This window comes from Danio aesculapii, chromosome 16 (assembly GCF_903798145.1).
Source record: "Danio aesculapii chromosome 16, fDanAes4.1, whole genome shotgun sequence".
Classification (NCBI taxonomy): Eukaryota; Metazoa; Chordata; class Actinopteri; order Cypriniformes; family Danionidae; genus Danio; species Danio aesculapii.
The window spans coordinates 32,733,294-32,760,065 of record NC_079450.1 but is presented as its reverse complement, the minus strand read 5'-3'; the positions used below and the strand labels follow the sequence as shown (position 1 = coordinate 32,760,065).

Sequence of the window (26,772 nt, the reverse complement as noted above, 5' to 3'; positions counted from 1 at the left end):
TCGCCATGTAAGTCAGCGAACAATGGGGTTCGAGTCTGGCAAAGAACGGTTCCAAATGCAGGTAAGACAAAAACAGAAGTAAAAAAAAAATAACACAAACAAGTAAATAACAGGATGAGAATGTGGTAAAATCTGAAAATGTGGAAAAAAACAGATGAGGGCTTTTCTTTTTCTGGATTGCTTGTCAAAACTTTAGTTTGGGTTTAGGGAAGTGCGTGGGCGGGTCAATCAGTGCTTTTGAAAACACCACTGGTTGGGTTTAGGGAAGGAGAAGGGTGGATCAGTCAGTTAGTCAGTCAGTCAACAGCAGCAGATTTTTTACGAGAACAGCAGGCGCGAATAGCACTCACAAGAAAAATTTGTGATCTGTAAAAGTGTACACAGCGGCCTGTGTACACTTTATTTATATATATATATATATATATATATATATATATATATATATATATATATATATATATATATATAAACTGCAAAAAAAGTAACTCCTGGGACATATTTGGCACTCTTCAGAAATGTATATAGTGGTACATTTTGTTTTTAGCAATAAATTATTTTGATTTATTTAACTGTAGCCCATTTACAAAACTTTTTACCCATTTTTTTTTACCCATTATTTTTGACCCTTACAATATATATATATTTATATATTTATTATATATTAATATATATTTTTGATGAACTGTCCCCTTTAAGTGTCAAATTTTATTAAAGCATTAAAAACTGACAGTGTGAATGTAAACAGAGCTTGCTGGTTTGTTTTGGACGATTCTGTTGTGAAATCCCAGACTTCTCCCTCCAGATTGGCAAATCTAAGCACAGTTTGGAGCTTTAAGATCTCGACTGAAATGCTACAGACGACAAGTCTAAGATTACAAGTCTGTTTCTCTGGAGAAAGATCTGAAAAGCATTTGCTCTCTGGTGTCTAGAAGAAATAACTGAGCTTTTACACAGATCTTCCTTTGTGCTCAATCTTTGCTACAGGGAGGAAACACACAAAGACAGAGACATGGAAGGATTATTATCTATTACGACTTCAGTATATTTGACAATTACATTTCTTTAAACTGCCAGATGTACATTATTATTATTTTGTTGTTGTCTTTTTAGTATATTTTGACATGTAATATATATCTGAATCATTGAGTTGCCTTCAAATGCTGTGGCACAACTTTTATTATTTTCCAGAAAACTACCTATAAACTTGTTAAAAGTTAAACCTAACAAGATGAAACACATAAACATCTTTAAACTGAAGTAGAGATCTGCACGGGACTGAATTTAGTCCTGCTCCCACCAGGGTTTATTCCGCACCCGACCACTCCCACTGTATATTCAGCCTTTGTTCACCTGCCGCACATGCGGGCCTTATCTATCCGACCCAAACTGACCGTTCCCGCTAAATTTAGGTCTGGTTTCCAAAATCTCACGTTAAAATTGGGTACTACCAAAAGAGAGAGATAGCAGATAAAAGTGTAGGTTGTGCAAGGATTGTAGGCTAAATGTCAGTTTTGTTTGCCCCCTTGTGATGAGACATGAGTGCCGCGTGATGTGCGGTGAGGTTTGTGGCTGGTGAGCTCTCTCTCTCTCTCTCTCTCTCTCTCTCTCTCTCTCTCTCTCTCTCTCTCTCTCTCTCTCTTTCTCTCTCTCAGGAACGCTATATTGTTAGACCGCCCACTCCCGTCCAAATTGCACCAGAGTTACCCACGTTTTATTCAGAAATTTTAATGCAGATCTCTAAACTGAAGCCCACACTGTGTCTTGCTATTTTAAAAATAAAAAAAATAAAAATAAAAACAGTCTCATTTTAAGTATAAAATGCTTGGAATTGTGCCGGTATCACATTTTCATGCTGCGATTAATTGATTGAGCTTTTATCACGGTATACGGTATTATCACGATATTGTAATTTTACTAAAGAAACAGATAAAAAAACACAAAAAAACTTCAGTTTCGTCAACTTAGTAACTTTAATAACTTTTTAATTAACTAAAGGTACTTCAAACATTTAAATACAAATAAATATAAATAAAACAATACACAATATAAAAGTAAACTTGAGCAATTATATCAAAGTGAATGTGCAAAGAGAAACCGTCTTTGATCAGCAATCCCTGTGCATTTTTTTGGAACCCAAAATATTTCCAAACCTCTGACTTTTTTTTTGAAGGGGGATAAATTGTCGGCAGCGTTCCTCTTTCCGCCATGCTTCTTCGTGTGAGGATTAGTGAGCGGTGGCAGCGGCGGCGTGCACTGTGTGCCACAGTGCTTCTACATGCGGGGATTGTTTACATCAGAGTGCGCATCAGTTTTGCGCAGCATATACGCAGTGTTTCTTCAAGCGGTTGATGGAAAATAAGCTGAAGGGGGATAAATTGTCGGCAGCGTTCCTCCTTCCGCCATGCTTCTTTTTCGTGTGAGGATTATAGTGCGGTGGCAGCGGCGGCGCGCGCACAGTGCTTCTACATGTGGGGATTGTTTACATCAGAGTGCGCATCAGTTCTGCGCAGCATATACGCAGTGTTTCTTCAAGCGGTTGATGGAAAATAAGCTAAGGCGCGTTCTAAGAATATAAATTCGGATCTATTATTTTTCACGGTATTTTGAAGTGCCCGCGATAACAATATCGTGCATATTCATTACCGTGATTTATCGCATTACCGAATACCGGCACAAGCCTACTTGGAATTTAATCATCTTAAAGGAAAAACAAGGGGAAAAAGGATATAAATATAAAACAATATATACCCAACATCTGATATACCCATCATTCTGAAAACATTTCTGGAAATTGTAAATTATTTAAACAGAAGTACTTATGGCTGCATTTTGTCTTTAAAATGAACACTACGGGGCGCTATGATGCCATTCCTTTTCGCGCAGCTGACAGCTTACATCTGTATAGACCATTTTCCACTGTTACCAGTTTGTTCAGTTAGTTAACATGTACGTCGGCGAGCTTAAGACCCAGAGAGGAGCTGACCACAATGACAGGGTTCAAGTCCAGTAACGAACGGTTCCAGAAAGCGGGATAGACAAAAACAGAAGCCAAAAAATAAAATAAACAATTAAATAACAGGGTGAAAACGTGGTAAAATCTGAAAACCTGGTAAAAATCAGGCTACTGCAAGGGCTTTTCTTTTTCTGGATTGCTTTTGAAAACACCATTGGTTGGGTTTAGGGAAGTGGAAGGGTACTGGTCAATCGCAGTCCTATGGCCTATAGTGGATTTACGTGAAAACAGAAGGTGCAAATGGCACTCGCAAGAGAAATTTGAGATCTTAAAAAGCATACACAGCAGCCTCTGGTGGATTCGCGAAAACAAAACCTGCTAAAAAACGTAGCTCCTGGGACGTATTTGACAGTCTCCAGAAATGTATATAGTGGTACGTTTTCAGAATAAGCCTGGGTTACAACTACCATATTTATACATATATTTAAAAATAATAATAATAATTAAAGTGACAAAAACACATAAGGACGACGCAGTGGCGCAGTAGGTAGTGCTGTTGCCTCACAGCAAAAAGATCGCTGGTCAGTTGGCATTTCTGGAGTTTGCATGTTCTCCCTGCATTCGGGTGGGTTTCCTCCGGGTGCTCCGGTTTCCCCCACAGTCCAAAGACATGCGGTACAGGTGAATTGGGAAGGCTAAATTGTCCAAAGTGTATGAGTGTAAATGAGTGTATGGATGTTTCCCAGAGATGGGTTGCAGCTGGAGGGGCATCCGCTGCGTAAAACATGTGCTGGAAAAGTTGGCGGTTCCGCTGTATTGACGCCGGATTAATAAAGCTACCAAGCCGAAAAGAAAATGAATGAATGAATGAAAAACACATAAAATAATAAAACTCTCAATAAAATAAAAAGAGAAAAAGAATATATATAATATATAATTTAAGGATTTACAAAAACTAGTAATGAATAATGAATAAAAATACTAAAAATGGACAAATATATAATTTAATTAAGTATTTATTTACATATTTCTATTTCCTCTAAATGTGGGTAGAAATAAAATACTTTTATTATAGTTTTTAATTTAATTAGTGTACTATAGGTGTAATTCATCACCCATTATCATTCATAAATAAGTAAAAAATAGAATAAAAAGACTATTCTGAACAAGATTTGAACTGAACATTAATCTTTTCAAAAGAATCTTTTGTAAAATATTTTCTTTGCTGGATAAATGTAGATTCAAAAAATATATAAAAATATATACACTAACGACATACAAATATGTAATGTATTGTAGCATAATATTTGATACATGTCATTAGCAGTACTTCAATGAATCCTTTATAAAAATTCACATTTTCTCAATTTTTCATCTGTAATTTTTAGCTTCGGATAATATTTTGTGGTGATGTTATTCATCTTGAAGCTGGCTGGTTTGGTTCTTGGCCTAGACACTTTATTGAAGAGCTTTATAAAAATCCCTATGGAGAAAATCAATACTAAAACACTTCCGGAACCAAGGCTGCTGTCAAAATGGGCGTTTACTGTTGCGCTCGATAGGCCAAACTGAGCTTAATCAACACATTTAAAACAACCCTATTCAGGACAGAGACTAAACCATAACAACACACATTACACTCATACACACAATTATTAACAAACCTGAGTCATGCATAATCCCAAAGTTGACAACCCAAGCATGGTAATTGAGATGTCATTTACATTAAGCTTTGTTTTCCAGGTGCATTATAGTAGATCAACAGCTCCCACTGATATAATAACATATATAATAACAGAAGAATAAACAGAGACACCCACACAAGCGCACACACACCGAAACAAGGCTCAGCAGGCGCATATATTCTCACTCTTCATTGCTCAGAAGGGAACTGTGTTCTGTAAACTTACTTGAACTTGCAATAAAAAGAGAACGAGGGAGTGAAGGAAAGATGCAGAGGAGAGTGAGAGAGTCATATCTTCATTGTTGTTCAGAAGAAACAGGGTAATAAACAGTAAAGCGAGGACATTGTGTGTTGTGTGTGTGTGTATGTTTGTGTGAGGCCGGTTCATCAGTCTCAATGTAGAGGTGACTGAGGGAAAAAAACGAAAATGGCTAGACTCAACTGATGTATCGGAAGGGATGAAATATTGTAGTTATTGAAAGTCATATCAGCAGACTTTGTTTAATAAACAAACTTCAGGTATTTTCGACCAACATCAAAAGTGTCACTTTTTGAATGTATGTGCGTGTGTGAATTTATATATTGGTTTAGTAAAGTTCAGATTGAAAAAAAAAAACCCCTGTTAATTAACTGCTGTTATTTATGTTTAGAAATAAAAACTTATACTAAAAACATTTAATAGTCTGATTCCAAGTAAACTACATCTTTGTTTCTAAAGGATAATAAATATGCAATAAAAGCATACAATTCATATACTGTTTAATATACAGTTGATTTCAGAATTATTAGGCCTGTAAATGGCAAGGACACGTTTTTTCTCAAAGTTGTGTATACTTGTGTTTTTGTTATAAACTCAAATTAATTTGTTATAATTCGTATGTAAATTTCTTTTATAAACTTATAAAATGCAATATAATGCAAAGCAGAGAATGTGCACCCTTGAAATTGTTGGTAGTTACGGGTTTTAAAAGAAAGAGTTTGCTATTGGAGCATAACGGATCACATGTTTTGAGTTACGTGAAGTGCGAGACCATTGCATTATGGGTGAAACTGACATGGTGGCAGAAAGAAGCCAACGATACAGAGCATGAGAAAGAGTTCATTAATCTGCATGGTCTAAGAGGGCGCACACGGTAATTTATATTTTAATTCTGTTATATTTATGTATATTGTTGTAATATGTGAGTTTACATGAATGATGTTGTGTGTAGAGACTGATGTTACTGGATTCAGAGTTGTCGCACACGTTCATATGCATATCAGCGGACATTTAAGTGAGAGACTGTGAAAAGGACTCTGAGAATCGCATATTTTAAATGTTATATGTTTTATTTCTTGTAGTTTTCACAGTGTCTACTGCAAAGAGAGAAAGAGAAACAAATAAACAGCAAAGACATCAGGATGAAGCGTGGCTATCATTTTATTTAGACCATGAGCTACAAGGCCCCCTTTGAATTTATTTATTTTTAATATTTCCCAAATTATGTTTAACAGAGCAAGGAAATTTTCATGGTATATCTGATAATTTTTCTTCTTCTGGAGAAAGTCTTATTTGTTTTATTTTGGCTAGAATAAAAGCAGTTTTTAATTTTTTAAAATACATTTTAAGGTCAAAATTATTAGCCCACTTAAGCTATATTTTTTCGATAGTCCACAGAACAAACCATCGTTATACAATAACTTGCCTAATTACCATAACCTACCTAGTTAACCTAATTAACCTAGTTAAGCCTTATAGAAGTGTATAGAAGTGTCTTGAAAAATATCTAATAAAATATGATGTACTGTCTTTATGGCAAAGATAAATCATTTATTAAAAATGAGTTGTTAAAACTATTATATTTAGAAATGTGTTGAAAAAAAATTCTCTCCGTTAAACAGAAATTGGGGAAAAAATAAACATGGGGGCTAATAATTCAGGGGGGGCTAATAATTCTGACTTCAACTGTATATACTGTATTTATCTATAAAGACTGTCTAAAATATATGTAAATACTGTCTGATCAAAATAAAGTCGCACATGCTAATATACATGCTAATATATATATATATATATATATTGTTGCACTGCCTTTGATTACAGCACACATTTGATGTGGCGTTGTTTAATTCACCATTTCATTAATACTTGTCAAGAGTTTGTTTATTGTTTCACCATGATATTGAATTAATGATGGGAGAGTCGGATCATTGCAGAAATTCTTCTGCAGCACATTATAAAGATTCTCAATAGGGTTAAGGTCTGGACTCTGTGGAGGCCATTTCATCTATAAAAATTATGTCTGATGCTCTCTTTCCAACCCAGGCTCATTCTGAAAACATACCTCTATATACATTTCTGGAGACTGCCAAATACATCCCAGGAGCTAAGTTTTTTTTTTTGCAGTTTTTGTTTTCGTGAATCCACCATTTTTGAGATCTCAAATTTCTCTTGCGAGTGCCATTCGTGCCTGCTCTTCTCATGTAAATCTACCAGAAGCTGCTGTTAACTGACTGACTGAATGACCGATGACTGAGTGACTGACTAATCCACCCTCATCCTTCACTAAACCTAACCAATAATGTATTCAAAAGCATCGATTGACCCGCCCACCCACTTCCTTAAATCTAACCGACAGTTTTAAAAAGCAATCCAGAAAAAGAAAAGTCCACGCCTGGTTTTTACCACGTTTTCAGATTTACCAAATTCTCACCCTGTTATTTACTTGTTTATTAAATTTTTGGGATTCTGTTTTTGTCTTACCTGCTTTCTGCAATCGTTCCTCACCAGACTCAAACCCTTTCGTCGTGGTCAACTCCTCTCTGCGTCTCAAGTCCGCCAATGTACATGGCAAGCTAATTGGACAAATTGGTAACAGCGGGAAAGCCGCCCATAGAGAGACAAGCGGTCAGCTGTTAAGTGTGAAAAGAAATGGCATTATACCACTCTGTAGCATTTGTTTTAATAATGACACGCTAGACCCAGACCTGACCAACAGCATTGCCCCACAGGCTTGTGTGATAGTCACTAGGCATGATGGGTGCATCACTTCATCTGCCTCCCTTCTAACCCTGATGCACCCATCACTCTGAAACAAAGTAAATCTGGACTCATCAGACCACATGGCATTCTTCCATTTGTCCAAGAGTTTAATCTTTAAGCTCCCTAGCAAATTGAAGCCTGTTTTTCTGTTTAGCCTCACTGATAAGGTTGAATTTCTTAAGGCTATACAGTTTTTTAGTCCCAATCCCTTGAGTTACCTTCACATTGTGCGTGTGGGAATACTCTTACTTTTACATAACATACTTTTGGTGTTCTAGTTTTTTTTTAATGTCTTGACTTCGCCAGATGTTTAAGTGATCACCGATATCGATCATTCACAACTTTTTTCCATCCACACTTCTGTATATAAAAATCTTATCCATCCAGTTTAATGTGTTGGGCAGTTCTTAACCCAGTTTTAGTAGTTTTAGCAACCTCCTTAGATGTTTTCTTTGCTTGAGGCATTCCAATCATCTTTTCCACGACCACAGGATGTGTCTTTTGACACAGTTGTTTAATAAATGAGAAGCTACTCTCTGCATTAGTTAGGTTTAAATAACTTGTGACCAGCTGAAACACAATCATCCATGCAGCAATTGTCCAATGGGAGGCTCTTAAAATAAAATCTTAAATAAAATAAAAATATTCATCAATTATTTATAGTACAATAAATTATAATTTATAATTTATAATAATTTACACTCTAAAAATACTGGTTGATCAAATATGGACAAATCCAAATACTTGGTTGGAAAAAAGAAAGATTTTTTTAACTTACTATCGACCGATGTCAGAAAGTGGCATTTTGTCTGAGAGTGTGTGTGTGTGTGTGTGCGTGTGTGTGTGTGTGTGTGTGTGTGTGTGAGTGTGAATTTATCTGTTGGATTAGTACAGTTCAAAAGGCTAAAACTGGCCATCATGGCTGTGACATTGAGTGACTGCATCGATACAGAGTGAGAGAAGAGGAAGACAGAGCGGCGGAAAGAACTGAGATGTAGAGAATGAGCCGCAGAGAGGAGTTAAAGCAAGAGAGAACCAGAGATTGGTTGCTTTCTAATTGCCTGTGGCAAATGGGCTTTGAAACAAGGGGAAGTTAGTGGAGGTGTGTGTGATTTACGCTCACACACACACACACACACACACACACACACACAATGCTGAAGTGATGAGGTTGGCCTTGAGAGCAGGTAACAGCATCTGAACTCTCCTCCACCAACACATATCAATTCCCTAGCAGATTTAAAACCAAACCACACTGAAACACTGATTCTGAGAAAGTCTGATTGATTAAAAATCTGTCCTGACCTCTGTGAATAGTAAATGTCTGTTTGGCTGCGAAGAGTGAAATTGCGTATTAAATTTGTTGGGGTGGCATGTGGCACATTTGAAGCCACGTGTGTGTGTGTGTTTGCGCCAGCGGCTGTATGATGCCTCTGAATTTAATAACCTTTCAATAATTTACCGGTGGAGAGGAGGAAATAAAGGACGAGTGAAGAAAAAAGAGAGATAGAGAGGGGCAAAATGATCAAATAATTGGATGGGAGACACAAAATGGAGACGTGAAAGAAAGAAGAATAAGTACTGGTAAGGGGTTTGTGCACCAGTTTTGAAGTGTCTTTGCTCACTCTTATAGATATGACTTCAAAGAAAACTAATATGCAGATTTATCTAAAGATCTTCTGTAGGAAAATTGAATAATTAATAATTAATAATTGAAATAATTATGTAAAATTATTTTAAAACCTTTCAACTGTACCCCAGTTTCTGTTGTTACCCCAGTAGTTTGTCACAAGTAACTACTGATTCAAAAACAAAAAATTGAACCCTGGCTTACTCATGAACCTAAGTGAGTTAGTTTTTGAGTTACTCAAGCATTTAATTATTTATTTTGGAAACTGAATCATTCAGGTACTGAAAAATTTAACATTGTTACTCCAATAGGTGGCAACAAATGACTGTCTATATGAGTAAATCACTGTATTATTTTCACAAGGGAAATGGATTCATATAAGAAATTAAATTTCGTCGCACGCCAGATGCGACGCGCATATGACAGTAGAAAGTATTACACAGCAGACACGCACATTCGCATGTTATTTAAAATGAAAATATTCACAAGGCACTCTGTGACGTGAGAGAAATATGAACAGTGTCCTGAGTCGTAGCTGGGAACTATGGACAGTCACCGACTTGAAGCGCCAGTGTGCGTACCCTGATGCATACCCTCTATGTTTTGAATTCTAAAATACATCCTGCTGCATGGCGCGTCGTGGCACAGCGAATCTGGTGTGCGACCCCCTTAACTGTTCAGTAAAACGTTTTTTCTTAAGTGATTCGTTCAAAGTGTAATTGATTAAGAAATAAGTGAGTGAGACTTTCAATCGTTTTCTCAAGCTAATTGATTAAAATCCCTTATTCATTCAGGACTGAAGTGAGATTGAATGAATCATTGAACCGTTTAATCAAGCCATTTGTTAAAAACATTGATTCATTCAGGATTGTAAGTCATTAGCTATGTTTCCGTCCAAATCTGCGAATTAACTTGATGCGCAAAACTGGATCATCGCAAAATAGATGTGCGAATAAAGCAGCGTTTCCACCCAACGAGTCAAAGCGACCAAAATCGTCACTTCTTGATTATGTATTGTATTAGGTATTGCTCTGGGGCCAAATATCAATAGTTAAAACGGAATTTGCTGCGGCAGGAGAAACTGCGTTAATATTTTCCTCATTTAATAAATGACTTGCGCCTCCTGACACACAGTGAATGCGCAGAGAATGCGCATTTGAAGGTGTGAGGCGCAGAGCACAGACGCTCTTGATTCTCGAAGTCATTAATAAAATAAAAACACTAATACTGAAATGGTTAAGGCATTTTAGAAGTTCCAAAACAAAATTTCAGATGTTTCACAATGTAAAACCTGCTGGTTTGTCCATTCACACACATTTTTATCATCACATGATCTCTTATACCAAAATCACATGACTTTTTTTAATGCGCATACTGGAATTTGTTCGGTAAAAGTGTTTTCATCGCCGTTTATGCACATCGTTTCTTATCGAATGTAAAGTCTACCCTACTCAGTTATGTGCATATGTTTTCTGCACATTTTCAAAATTTATGCTCATCCTAGTGTTTCCATCAACCGTTTTTTTTAGCATATCTAAATGCGCATAAAAATAGGCGGATGGAAACGTAGCTACTGACACATTAACCGAAGGGATTCATGTTATGGATTCATTTAGAAACTCCTGTCACTCAGAATGGTGTTGGCTTTGTTTGCAATTTGCAGCTTAATTAAGACAAGGAATACCTACACTGTAAAAAAATCAAATCAAATTAAACTTACGAGTCCATTGAACTTATATTGTGTTAACCTGACTTAAAACAGCTTGCGGAACTTGTAAAATTAAGTTATAACAGGATTAACTTACATTAATGCATTACAATGAACTAAAAACATATGTTGTCATGACTAATTGATCATATAATTTTTTACAGTGTAGCAATATTCTAATAAAATCTATAAATGTGATCTTGATGTATAATATGCTAATGGATTGAATATGTGTGCAGCTGTGAAAGCCTGCGGATCAATCACATGGCAAACAAAACAACGGCAATCTTGTTGACATATTATTGCTTAAATTACTCACTGTAGAGATGTGCATGTTAACTAAACGCTTATCTTTAGTACACACCATAATCAGTAGATCTGCAGGTGTACTGTAAATAATGCATTGTGTGTGTGTGTCTGTACTTGTTTGTGAGGTTTACAAAGACACAAAATGGTATGATGACTTGGGTATGAGTCATTATACAATGTTGTGTCTTTGAATGACCTAGTTGTGCTCTATTAAGGTGGTCTACGAGGACATGGCTTGTGTCCTCCTAATTCAAAGCACTTAAAAGTCATACATAAGGTGGTCTTTTGACATTTAAATTTTGCCACAGGTTTCCTCTTAGGTTTTATTTAGGAGTAGGGGTGGGGTAAGGTTATACAAAAAGTATAAAATACAGTATACCTATGTCCTCATATGCCATATATAAAAGAGTGTGTGTGTTTGTGTGAGTTAATGTGCAACTCACATGTGTTTTGTCAACTGTTCACAGGACAGATGCTCTCCTTTAATTAAAGTGGATTGAGAGGGTTAATTAGAAGAACAGAAAAGAACAACGAGGGAAGAGAACAGATCTGCTGTTTCTCCTTTGGTGCTGATTCAGCTCAGCAATCTCTCTCTCTCTCTCTCTCTCTCTCTCTCTCTCTCTCTCTCTCTCTCTCTTCCTCTCTCTCATTACAGATATGCTCTGTAGGCACAATCATTGTGCACATATGTACTGTAACTATGAGAAATGTGCATCTGACTCAGGTTCTACATGGAAAGGGTGAAGATTTTAATTAATATGTCCAAAAACAAGAAGTGCACTTTAATAACAAGATTTCTTGGTGTACGTGCTACATTTGATTAATGAAGCGAACTAAAACGCTTATAAGGGCAGTTGTGTGTTCACATGGTATTATTGCTTTTCTTGGCTTCTGTTCTGTTGGAGAAGCTTGGCCTCTGTCTTTCTCTCTCTCTCTCTCTCTCTTGTAGTGACATTGATCCACTGAGTCTTGATCTTGCTTTAACCCTCTATCCCGAAATCCCTTGCTGCCCAGCTCAGCATCTTGCATGCTTGACCCACGCAGTCCGTGTACACATTTATACATTGACGTGAATTTTGTGTGTATGTGTTCAAATGTTAGCTAAATCGCTTTAACAGTTTGGCCTTGTAGATAGAGTAGTAATTACTCTGATCTGAGGAGAAAATGTGTGCCAAAACCTTTTAAAAATAGGCAGGATTTTTTTGTGTGATTGAAATCCCCCACGTGGGTTGCATTCGCTCTCTTCATCACCTCCTAGTGGACGTAAACACAACTGCACATTCATATCCACCAGTCTGCTATCAGCAGCTCTATAAAGATGTTTGTAATTAAGGAGATATACAGAGAGAATTCTCTAGTTTTTGAGTGTGCGTAATGCATGACATATTGATTATAATTATTATTATTATTATTATTATTATTATTATTATTATTATTATTATTATTATTATTATTATTATTATAACCTTTATTTTACCAGAAAAGACACATTGAGATTAAAAATCTCTTTTTACAAGAGCGTCCTGGCCAAGATTAGGCGGTATACATGTCACATGGGTCTAACAGACAACAAACAAAAACAATTAACAGTTACCAAGAATCATACATTGACAAACTATTCAAAACATCTTTTGTTTCAATTTCTAAATCATGTATACTCTTTTTAAAAGCATTTAGTGAAATCAATTCTTTAAACTGCAACTTTGTAGATTATTCCATGCTGCGTATTTAAAAGCCTTTTTTCCCCATCTCAGTACGCACTTTAGGAACAGACAGTAAATAAATATCCTTTGACCAAAGGCTATACAGTACCTAAGCACAGGTTTTTTTTTTTACAAATGTAATTCTAGAGATATGATGGGAGTAAACCCAATATAGATTTGTAAACAAAGATATGCCAGAGCTTGACCCTACAAATGGACAAAGCAGACCAACCTACCCTACTATACAACACACAATGATGAGTAAGGGATTTAAAATTAGTTCTAAATTTTAGTGCACCATGGTAAACATTATCCAGTGCATGCAGACTCGAAGCATGCATATAGATAACATCACCGAAGTCCGATATTGTCATAAATGTTGCATCAACCAGCTTCTTTTTAGTATCAAAAGAAAGGCAGTTTTTAATTCTTGAATAGAAGCCAACAATCACTTTTAATTTTTTCACCAATTGCTGAATGTGAGAACTAAACAAAATGTATTATGAATTAAAATTTCAAGATATTTGTACTGGGAAAAATATTATATTTAGATGATAAGGGTTTGCTCTATTTTGTGTGGTCAGCAACAAAACATGCTGCACATGGAATTACATGACTTAAAATAATATGTTCTAAAATCAGTCTGGCTAATTATGCCAGTCCCTGTTCTCTGTTTTAATAAAAAAAGAAAAGATCATGCCAGCATTACATTCATGCAACGGTTGAGGTTAAAAGAGCAGATTTTAATTGAAAGAAAACCTTTTCAATAACGATTTTCAATTTGCTCAAATGAATAACAATCTTTGAAAGGGCAGGTTGTCATGTCTTTTTACAATACTGCCAAAATCAGTTATTACATATTATTAGTTACCTTTTAGCATTTTTTGATATGCTTTTTCATGAATTATTTTATTTTATGATTGCTTTTACTGATTGAGTCACCGCCTATGCTGTTTAACAACAAAACTTTTCTTGCCTATTGAAGTGACAGTTCACCTGCCCAAAAATAACATTGATTTTAATTAGGCTGTACTCTTAGCGCATCCTTGTATAGACCATTTTAAGGGATGTAAACTATAACAATGGTCCTATTCTATTTCCAGTTTTACATTTTTAATTTCCATAGCTTCCTAAAATTAAAAAACAGCCACATATTTATAAATAATGTTAGGATAGCTATTATTATGTTAAGATATGTTTGAATTGCGTCTTGTTGCAACAAGCAGGAAGTGTTCATGGGCCACTGGGATCTTCACATTGAAATGGTTTATTGTTCCTTTCATCAGATGAAAATTAAAGTGAAGCTAATACCCTTGATGTATCAATGTTTTGTCAGGCCAATGGTATTGCATTTTTGTTGCTTGTAGTTGACAGTGGGTGTTGACTTGAATTTTATGAATCATAAAATGTTAAGAAATAAAAAACTTCTAAAAAGATAATTTAACTGCAGAAAAAAGTGTCACCTACATTTCTGACAGTCTAACGATGATTAACTTTTCATTCATGCTTATTTTTATTTTATTTAATGATTACAATTTACTTATTTACGTATGTTTTGCCAAGTAAAAGTCAAAAAGAGTGTTTCGCTAGAGGAACTTTAGGCGTTCTGATTCATTATATTATTTTTTTATGTAATTTTATGCATGTATGCCTTAAAAATTGTATACATTTATGTATTTTAAAACACCGACATTCAAAAATAGTGTGTTACAGTTTTGTTGTAGTGCAATTACAAAATAGTTAAAGAAGGTTATATCTTATAGAAAAACCTACCAAAATACTATAGTAAGCCGAAGGTGTTGTGGAGATAAGTGTAGGGAGAAGTGTGGCGTGATATACATTCAGATATTCAGCAAGCACTTACACATCTTCATTAGCATTTAAAAGTGAAGTGAGGTGGAGGAATAGAATGAGTGGATCAGAGACGAGTGTGACAGCGTGCTACAGTTTTGTTTTACTGCAATTGCAAAATAGTTAAAGTAGGTATCTTATAGAAAAACCTACCAAGAGTAAAATCCAAGGTGTATGGTGTGTTGTGGAGATGAGTGTATGAGGGATGTGGCGTGACATACTGTACATTCAGACATACAGCAAACATTTGCGTTTACACACCTTCAACATTAGCATTAAAAAGTGAAGTGAGGTGGAGGAATAGAATGAGTGGATCACAGACGAGTGTGACAGTGTGCTACTGTTTTGTTGCAGTGCAATTACAAAATAGTTAAAGAAGGTTTAATATCTTATAGAAAAAACCTACCAAGATACTATAGTAAAATCCAGGGTGTATGTTATGTTGTGGAGATGGGTGTATGGAGGGGTGTGGCGTGATATACATTCAGACATACAGCAAATATTTGAGCTTACACACCTGCATTAGCATTTAAAAGTGAAGTGAGGCGGAGGAATAGAATGAGTGGATCAGAGACGAGTGTGAAGGGGGAGCGGCGTTAATGCAGCATTTTTGATCTTCATTTAATAATTGAATAATAATCTCCCTGGAGAAGTGACCTAGAACCGAGGAGCTGAAATTGATATTCATTTCCTCATCTAAATACTGACACCTGCTGGCCAGGCGTTATTATTGCAGCCATCCATCAAGGCCAGCCCGTTGCTCTCCATCCATCCTCTCTGTTGCCATCGCTGTGTGACTTTGACAAACGAGTGCACAAGGAAGGGACCACGGTTGGGTTTTGAATTCTGACACTTACAGTGCAACTTTTCCAAGCAGCAGTAAGAAATTTCCCATGTGAGCTGCGTTCACTCAGCGCAAACGAATCTTGATGTTTTTATACAATACTTTATGCGCGTTTTTTATTATTGAATGGTGAGACTCTGGAAGCAAAAAAGGCAGAATTGGCAATTGAAATGTATTATCTCACAAATTAATTCTGACTCTCTTTTGCAAGTTTATTTCATACAGCTGAGTTTACAATTCACAGACCTTTTTCCTCAGAAAATGTAAATTTTAGTTCAAGGGATAGTTCACACACAAATGAACATTCTGTCTTCATCTGCTCATTTTCCACTTGTTATAACTTGCTTTTAATTTCTTTCTTCTGTTGAGCACATATAGAGGACCAGGAGTACCAGTTAGAAATAAAATGAAGAATCATTTTAATAATTGAATCAATAAAATGTGTATAAATAAAACACAATTTACATGGACAATTAATGGACAAATAAATAGACATATTTAGATGTGTTTATTTAAATTGGGATTTTAAATGTCATTTAATAAAGCGATAAAACAATACATTTAAAAAAAAACTTTAAATTGTATAATTACATAGACAGCATTGTAAATGTTTAAAACGCTGGTTAATCAAACAATAAAAAGCGTATATTTATAGATCATTTAAAATGCACAATTTAAATAGCTTGGTAAAAAGGCATTTGATAAATCCTTTTGCTACATGATTTTCTCTGGTTGAAAATAAATTGAGTTTAAAAATGCCATTGGACAGTCCACACATGGAGCAACCAATCTACTTTCGCCTTAAGTCGAGCTAAACCCTCTTTTGCTTGTAAATGAAACATGCACTGTCATTGGACAGAGACAAAACCATAGTTCATTTTAGCGGGAGTTTAAAGATCAGCAAAGTGACTCAAATGTCAGGAATTTATTAGCTTTAGATGATTTTTGTTAAAGAAATTCTTACCAGGATTATCATTGTATGTATAGAAAAGTTTTACAGTTGAGGGGTGATGTTACAGCATTCAGGTGAGCTAGGAGGTATAGAAGTTTTGGCACTGTTTACACTAATACGTTTTAGTTTTAAAACACATAAGTTTGGCTACGGTTATGCCATCTGTCCACACTACGCCAGAGTTCAAGTGCCGAAAACAGAGCTTTTTGAAAACGCTGAAGAGGCCGTTTTCATGTGAAAACGCTGATGCTCCATGGGTGTGGATGGTGGAAATCAGAGACATCTGAAAACGGAGGCAGGGCTTCACAATTTTTGGTCGAACCGTTACTTTAATCTGATTTACACTATGAAATCAGAAGATACTATATTAGAATTGAGATAAATAAAACCAGAATTGTGAGAAATAAAGTAATTCCTGGGGGTAAAAATGCAATATTTAATTTTACAATTGTCAGGTTTGGTTCAATTCAAACTAACTCTTGGTGCCCTGTCAATGCTGCCAACAGAACTTAGTTTTTACAGTGGTCGATCATTGATTCAAAAAGGGATTCAAGCCGTTACATTATTTTTTGTTCAGTTCATTTTCACAAGGCAGTATTTCTAAACAGACTAAAATTCATCATATATCTCACTGGTGAGGAAAACACTGGTTTATAGTCCTGAATTTTATTCATGAGCTTTCTGTGCTTATTGTGTGTGTATTTTTTGTTGTGGTTATGATTTGACTGTCATTTGCACATCCTGTCATCCAAATGAGAACATATAGACAAATTAAGGTCAGTGATTAACTGATGGATTGATTGCCAATGTAAGCTATGCTTGTTCATTAGAATTTGTGAATATTTGGTCTGGACGAAAGCGTTAAATAAAACGAACTAGAAAATGCAGCTTTGAATTGCTAGATATAAACTTAGAATAAACTCAGATATTTTATTTGCTTATTCACATTTTTGCAAGGCAGAAGTAAGCTCTTTTAATTCACTTCTGATTCATTTACTTGTGGGGAAATAACTAGGAATAGAAATTAACTGTAAACAGTCAAACTATTTGCTCTACAAGCATGTTTAATGTCTAAAAATAAGAATAATTCAATAACAAAATACCAGTTTGCAAAATCGAGTGGCATAACAAGCTTTCTAATGGCTAAAAAAATCAATGGAAATGAATGAATGGAAATCTCTAAGCCAATAAAGTTCCAATGACTGGTCTCGCTCTTGTGTGAAGAATAAAGGTCAATATCTTGCACTTCTGTTTATTTTTTTCTTCTCAGAAGTGTGAATTTATATTTCAGAACTCTTGAGTTTGTGTCTGAGTTTGTAAACTGAGCAGTGTTTCCAGCGTCGAGCAAATTTAGACTGTTGTTTCGGGTAGTTGTTTAGTCTCTGGGCTCAACCAAGGTCATCACCCTGCCATGCACCAGTACATGTTCAAGTCGAGGGAGAGCCTACACAACCCCACAAGAGTTGTAAGGGGAAAAAAGTAGAGCTAAAAAGTCACAATTACCTTTTTTTATTTATTTATTTTCGTGCTGTGGCGGAAATTGGCTTCTATACAATACAACTGTGCATTGAAGCGGTTTAACAATATATTACTTCGGGTCCCAACACAGCCATCAGTCGTCTCTCCTCCATCACGCTCACTTTCAGTCAATCCCTCAGGCCTGAGGGAGTTTCCTCCAAATGCAAATGTCTGATACAAGCTTGTTCTGATTCTCCAGAACTCCAGATGAAGAAAATGCATCCATCATCATGTGAAAACTTATTTGTTCTCCTTTTAACATTGCGAGTTGTTGTGTATGATGATTTTCAAAATACTCGCTTGACCCTATCTTAACATTATACTGTAAATGTAGCTAGATGAATAGTCTAAACAGTGAATGGCTTGGATCACAGGATGCGTTTTCTTTTACAAGGGGTCACAGGGGCTGTACGGGAACCATTTTTGCATTTTGTAGGATTGTGAAATCAGCTGAACCGACCTCTTGCCTTTTGAAATCAGAGACTCTACACTTCCTCTAAATGTGAGGGCATTTGTAGTTGTTTTACATTCTGGTTGGCTGTTGCAAGGAGCGAGCGATTCTTCTTAGCTTTATCCATGTTCTCTGTCTCATCAAATGCATGGTTAACAATTTCCTGTACAAACTACAAAACAGAACTGGCAACAGTTTGCCAGTAACTTACAATAAAATCAAAATACTGTTTTTAAATTAACAGCATAACCATCTTGCTCTATATGTATTTACAGTACTGTATATCTTTACTGTAAAATATACTGTAATTTTCACAATGCAACTTTAAAATACAGTAACATACAGCATAACTACTCCTACAGTAAAATACAGTTCATATTACAGTTTAATACTGAGTAATTTACAAAAATCGTTAACAGTGTGGTCATTAAAGAGATGGTTCACCCAAAAATTTTAATTCTGTCTTAATTTATTCACCATTAAGTTGTTTCAAACCTTAATTAGTTTCTTTCTTATGTTAAAAACAAAATAAGCTATTTTGAAGAATGCTGAAAACCTGTAACCATCCATAGTAGATCCATAGTATTGGTTTTTCCTACTGGTCTGTAGTTGCAGGTTTTCAGCATGCATTAAGTGTTTTAGTGTTCAGCAGAAGAAAGCAACTCTTAAAGGTTTGGAAGTACTTAAGAGTAAGTAAATAATGATTAAATTTCATTTATCTATTTAAGGCACTTTTAGAAATTTAGGGGTATTTTTCAGCTCTCTGAAGAATACATTTCAATTTGTATTTAAGCATTTAAAATTATTGAAAGATTAAAAAACTAATTAAATATGAATATTAATAAAAATATGAAATAAAAAAAACTATAATAATATAAAAATCCTACTATTGATATCACCCTGTCTTATAAACCGTTATTTCATAATAATTAGAAGCCATTTTTGTTCTTAGAAATATTACAGTAAAATATACACTGATAATGTTTAGTGATAGTAAATATTGTGACATTCTTTCTGTTTTTGTATTATAGTGTATTTATTCTTTTCCCATTTTAAGTGTAATTTTATTGGGAATTAATAAATTACAAAAAAATTTTATCCAGTTATACTCTATCCGTACTCTAAACTGTATTAAATATTTAAACTTTAAAAAATTTGTTAAGATTTAAATAAAATTAATTGTAAAATAATTGCGGATAACTTTAAAGTTTGTTGACTAGTTGTGGGCGACAAAGTGGCACAGTAGGTAGTGCTGTCGCCTCACAGCAAGAAGTTCGCTGGTTTGAGCCTCGGCTGGGTCAGTTGGCATTTCTGTGTGGAGTTTGCATGTTCTCCCTGTGTTCGCGTGGGTTTCCTCTGGGTGCTCCTTTTTCCCCCACAGTCCAAAGACATGCGGTATAGGTGAATTGGGTAGGCTAAATTGTCCGTGGTGTATGAGTGTGAATGAGTGTGTATGGATGTTTCGCAGAGATGGGATGCAGCTGGAAGGGCATCCGCTAGGTGAAACATGTGCTGGATAAGTTGGCGGTTCATTCAGCTGTGGCGACCCCAGATTAATAAAGGGACTAAGCTGAAAATGAATGAATGACTAGTTGTTACAGCACCAGAAATGTGCACTTTTTTTAATATAAATGACAATTCTAGCATATTGACATGCATTTTTACAGTTGTCATACATCTGATTAGTTTATTAATTTTCAAGTTAGTTAGGTGAAAGCGTATGTGTTTATGCTTAGCTTATTTAATAATAATAATAATAATAATAATGATTGAATATTTGTGTGTTTTTCTCTGTTATCAGACTTCGTAAGGAGGGCTACACGCTGCAGGTGAATGTCAATGACTATCTGGACATCTACTGTCCTCACTACAACAGCAGTCAGAGGGGCATCGCGGAGCAGTATGTGCTCTACATGGTCAGTTATCGCGGTTACCGGACCTGTGACCCACAGCTGGGCTTCAAGCGCTGGGAGTGTAACCGTCCTCATGCCCCTCATGCACCCATCAAATTCTCTGAGAAGTTCCAGCGCTACAGCGCCTTCTCGCTCGGCTACGAATTTCACGTTGGCCAAGAGTATTATTATATCTGTGAGTATACAGCAAATACACACTGCTGCAAATATACTGTATCACTGCTATTATGCAATATCGCATTCAAGAAGGTCAACTTATCAAGGATAAATTTGCATAAAAAATGATATATAAATATATTCTGCTTCTGATTTTTTAAAATTTTGTTTGTTTTTGCATCACTACATTATTATTACAATTTTATACTTCCAAGTTTCATTACGGGGAAAAAAATAATTTTTATTTATTGTATACAGTGCTTCTACTAATAATGTGTAACTTTTTTGTCTAATTAGAATATAATTAGTATCATGAATGGTTATTATTATTATTATTATTATTATTATTATTATTATTATTATTATTATTATTAGATATGCATTTAAGCATGTATTTTGGTCATATTGAATTATTAAAGTCATATTAAAAGTATTACTATTTTTTATTGGTAATTTTTTGGGAAAAATTTGTATTTATTTGTAGTATTATTATTATTATTATTATTATTATTATTATTATTTTTATTATTATTATTATTATTGTTATTATTATTATTATTATTATTATTATATAAGCAATAAAATAATTATTTTTGTAATTTATGTAATAATAAATAATATGTAATACTATGTAATTTTTGTTATTTATGTAATACTAAATTATTAAAGTAATAGTAAAGGAATATTACTTTTATATTTTAGTTAATTGTTGGGGTGAAATTAATTTATTATTATTATTGTTAGATATTAATTTAATTATGTATTTATGTAATATTAAATTATAAAAGTAATATCAAAAGTAGGATTGGGGAGTAGACTCTAAAAGTGTTGATTGCTGGAGTCTCAATGCACCTTGTACCAGAATCGACTTCAGGACAGAAATCAAGCCTGTTTTTTCAAACTCTGAATGAAGCAGTTACATGCTACAGTTATAATGCTCATTCTCGAGCACAATAAACACTGAAGGTGCCCGCTTTAAATCCGAGCTCACACATTCTGCGCTTTTGCTTTTGAATTTCACGAACACAAGCACTCTAGGCTATTATAGTGCTGGGATGACGTTTGCTTTCACTTTTACATTTTTGCATTTTGTTTGTAAAGATGATCTGTCTGCGATGTCAACTTTTCTGTGTTATAAATGAAATATAGTATATGTGTGTGAATTTAGAGCGGATCGGATACTATTTGCAGATTGACGACTCACATTAGCACTGCAGGTAAAATTATGATGTTATGTTATTGGCTGCTGCTACATCCTAAAGTATTTTTTTTATTTAACCTATGCCTATTTCATAAATAAATAAATAAATAAATAAATAAATAAATAAATAAATAAATAAAATGATAATCATAATGACAAAAGTAGCCAAGATTTATTTAATGATACAAAATCTGATCATGTGGTCGTGGTTTTGTTTTGATCCTGAATGCACTTAATTTCACCTCTAATATTCATTCTTCTTGTTTATTTTGTAGATAATTAAAATATATATATAAAAATTAAGAAACAAATTATATCAAACGAAATTCATTTCAAAAAGGATTTTTAAATCAAAATATAGCTATGGTTAAGTGTTCAAAAACAGGTCTGACTCACTCCTTTTCTTTCAGTGTATGCCATTTCACACAACCTCATCAAATCAATGAACAAATTGCACAAAACAAACAATGATATTTAAAAGTAAAATAATAGGCTATTTTAAACTAGACTACACTTTTTAAAAAAATCACATTTACAAAAGAGAGGGCAATATGATATGCTTTGAGTTCTGTCACGCTACTTTTATTTTTTATTTTAGATTTGTTAATGCATGAATTATTTAAGTTAAACATTTCGTGTAGCGGGTTTAATATTTTTGGTCATTAAATCTAAAATCTAGCTATTTTGTTTATTGATCGGTTGGACCGTCTGTTGCCGTAAAAAAATAAATAAATAAACAACCACAGATTTGAAGCATGCCGCTACACCAAATTATTTCGTTCACTTGGTAGGCCTAGCATTCCAGTATCAAAGATTTATATTAAGAAGATATTTAGATTATTTTATTATTATTTTCTAAACGTTGTTTGTAGGATCAATTGTTTTGTTTTTTTAATGAACTGCTACACGTCTTTTCATTAAATATTTCAATAATAAAACTTTCTGTCTCCAAGATTGCAATGTAATTTTCTAAATTATCGATACTAGACAATTAAAAAATGCTATAAAAATGTAGGCGGATAACTATTTTATTTTGACTGCAGATGATTTAAACTGCTGGTTTTGTAGGGCCAGAGGAGTACTGCACAATGTAAAGCTGCAAATGATGCAGCAGTATTGTAAAAAGCACGATATGATACAGCATGTTTAATCCTTGCACTATTTTAAGTGAATGTAAATGGAGTCGATTCTGGAGTCTATTCCATCGACTCCAAAATTTGGAGTAGAGAATCAGAGTCGACTCAAAAAACTCGAATACACATCAAAAAAGTAATACCATTTTTTCTCTATTTTTGTATGATTTTTTTGGTGGTGAAATTAATTACTGTGAAATTAATTAATGATGAAATTAATGGATTCTTTTTTTTGTTATTGTCATTTATTTGTAGTTTGATATTAATATTCGCCTGTATGACATTCCCCATTTGTGAATGGTTTGAATAAGAATATGTAATAACAAAAACATCTGTATAAATCTGTATCTCAATGCTAACACCACACACTACTGTATCTGTAGGAACTTTAATGAACGTATTATGATCCAAGTAATCCTAATATAATAGTACAGGCTCCATTTTAGACACTAGACACTCTTACTGTTATTTCTAGAACAACCATATAGCAGAATATCACAGTCCTAAAAGATAAGCCGTATTTGTGATGTGTGACAGATGATTGACATTTGATGTTTTCTTCGCTTTAGCCACACCCACTCATCACCACGGCCGGAGCTGCCTGAGATTGAGAGTGTACGTCTGCTGCTCTACAGGTATCGACCTCCATCCCTCCATCTGTCCATCCATCCATCACTCCATCATACTCCCATCCATCATCTCATCATTTCAACCAGCCATCCTATTTTTCAGTCAATTGATCCAGCCGTCCGCCCATTTATGAAGTGCACTCAGTCTGTGTTTCTTTAACTCTACTATCCGTCTTTCCGAGGATTAAATCAATCTGTTTGCGCAGAAAGCACACTCTCCTGTTCTCCTTCCCCTCTTGGTTTCATGTCTTAATGTTGTTGTTTGGCACTGCAGTGATTCTCAGCCAGGTGTACGTGTCGCTCCGAGTGTACTTGGAAAGTTTCCGATTTTGTTTTTGTTAAGCCCTACTCTGCAGTTTAAAAGTTTCGACTCGGAAAGGTGTTTTTGAAAGACATTAAAGATGTTTTCCACATTAGAGGTCTTTTTTTATTCCAATATAGCTAAAACCGTCCTTCTAATTATAAAGAAAGCATCTATTTAAAAGGGTCATGAACTGCCTTTATACACATTCCTAAGACTCACTTTTAATGTTATTTTAAAGATTTTCTTTACATTAAAACGCATCATAATTTAGTAGTAATAGGCTATTTTCTGCCCTGTTTTAACCCCCTCATAAGAACACACTGTGAATATGTGTGGCAGATTATAGATTGGGAAGTATATGCACACTGCTATGGATTAGCAAATAGTTTTGCAAATTTAAAAGTGTTTGAAAGATAGCAATGATGCTTTTAGGGGTGGTATAATCAATTTTATTTCACGGTATTTCAAGATGATAATATATTTTGTGATATAGTTATTTAAATAGGTTGTTATTCCAGAATATTAAATTATTGATTATATTATCTAAATGCGGCAGTGCGGTGGCGCAGTGGGTAGCGATGTCACGTCACAGCAAGAAGGTTCAGTTGGCATGTTCTCCCTTTGTTTGTGTGGGATAAGTTGGCAGTTCATTCTGCTGTGGCAACGGCTGAATAATAAAGGGACTAAGCCGAAAATAAAATAAATGAATTATCTAAATGCTTCAGAAATGAAGAGAACTTTATTATTATTATTATTATTACTATTTGGAACTTGTTCAGTATACCTTTTATAGAGATGCACAGCGTTTCATCAATATTTAAAGAGTTCAGATACAAGGGCTACCTGAAAATGTCATCAAAAACATTTTTCTCTTAGCATTTTTCCTCAGCCTTCTATTATCATTTTTATAACTTCTATCATCTTTTTTTAATTATAATTTTTTTCTCAGCCTTCTAGATTTACGAACAGTTATTTCAGTTCAAATGAAATGAAAAGAACCTATTCTTTGCCATAAAATGAAATTACTGAACCTACACACAGGACATAGATATCGCAAACGGACCCTGAGCATGCGTCAGTAGCACTGCCACATTTGTACAGTGCTCCCAGTACAAATGTCATTCAACCACACTAGTCAAGACTAAAGCCAATGTGAAGATGCTGGACTTTAGCGCTGTGTATGGGTGTAGTAACGAGAAAACAAAGCACAAAGGCAGAACATTTTATAGGTAATTAAATTTTTTTCGTTTTTGTATGTTACGAACTTTTTTGCTAAACAAGTAACGTTATTGATGACAATACAGTCTCTTACTGCACTGGTCATAAGGCAAAGCAGCACCAACTCGCACTCAATACTAGGCTTATGCTAGTTTTGTTGAATAAAATAAGCAAACAATTTTAATAAAATATGACAACAAGATGCTGCGGTTCTAGAAACTTGTATTATCATCAGTTAAGTGAACAAGTCGTTCATAACAAAGATTCATTCACAAACTAATCGTTCCCTCGAGTTAGAATTAGGAGTGAAAGCAGAAGAGGGGGTGTGTTTCAGGACGGGGCTAAATCGAATTTAACAGGAAGGAAGATAATACATTTCCATGCACACAAACACATGCTCTTTGTCAGCAATGTCCGTGCGGTCACTTATCCATCAATTTAGAAAATGTATATATATATATATATATGTATATATGTATATATCTCTGGCTCTGGGTGGCCAGTCCTCCACTGCACCTTTGTCCCACATTCATTTCAAGGGAGCGCTACCCTGTACCAAAATGGTTACTTTATTGATGCATTCCTTCCAATAGGCAACAATAGTGTAGGTGACATCTAATGCAAAAATCTATGAGCCTCAAAAATGCTAATTTTGAAGAATTTTACCTGGCACTTAGAGTTTTTTTTATCTAAACTTATCATTTTAAAACAACATTTAGCTAAGCTGATATCTTTTCTGTCTGTGTATTTTTGGGAACTGTTCATTTACAGGTTAATCAAGATAACAGGTTTTTCATTTCCTGTAATCTATATATTGGGGAGCAATATTGCAAAGAAAAATTAATTAATTAATTAGATCAATTAATTGTTAGAGCAATTAAATAAATCGAGCTAATACCGAATTGAGCTGAATTAAGTCCATTCCTTTTTTATATATTCTGACCAATATAACAAGACTGAGCGTTCTGTGACAGCTTCATGTCATTTTTGTATTTTGCTTTAATTTTACTAGTCTAACGTTTACAGTTACAGCACCGCCCCCTCATGAATCAGTGATTTAACAAGGGGAGGCATTAGGACCTGGGGTAGGTTGTTAGTTGGGAGACACTACATCGCGACTAACTCTTTAAAGGTGCAGTGGGCCATCTGTGAAAAAATGCTAACTTAGCATAATAGCATTGAAAATGCTCGTCCCTTCCTGCTGTCCAAAGCCTCCTGAAGTTGTGAATGCACACACCAAATAGATGACCATAGACTTCCTTATAACACTAGATCATGTCTTTCACCAGTGAGAAAACCGTATAATATAAATAAATAATATAATATAATATATTATAAAACTTTATAATATTGTAATTAAATTTAAATAACAACTAAAAAATGCTATAAAAATGTAGGCTGATAACTATTTTATTTTGACTGCAGATGATTTAAACTGCTGGTTTTGTAGGGCCAGAGGAGTACTGCACAATGTAAAGCTGCAAATAACGCAGTAGTATTGTATAAAGCACGATATGATACAGCATGTTTAATCCTTGCACTATTTTAAGTGAATGTAAATGGAGTCGATTCTGGAGTCTATTCCATCGAGTC

General features: G+C 34.6%; 1 protein-coding gene across 1 annotated transcript in view; it reads left to right on the top strand.

Annotated features, from left to right (window-relative positions):
- The window catches only part of efna3b (ephrin-A3b), a 117,099-nt gene that overhangs the window by 73,228 nt on the left and 17,099 nt on the right, over positions 1-26,772 (top strand). The window contains exons 2-3 of the mRNA XM_056475298.1: positions 20,427-20,713; positions 23,598-23,663. Of these exons, the coding sequence (XP_056331273.1) occupies positions 20,427-20,713; positions 23,598-23,663 (353 nt within the window). The remainder of the gene's footprint in view (positions 1-20,426; positions 20,714-23,597; positions 23,664-26,772) is intronic.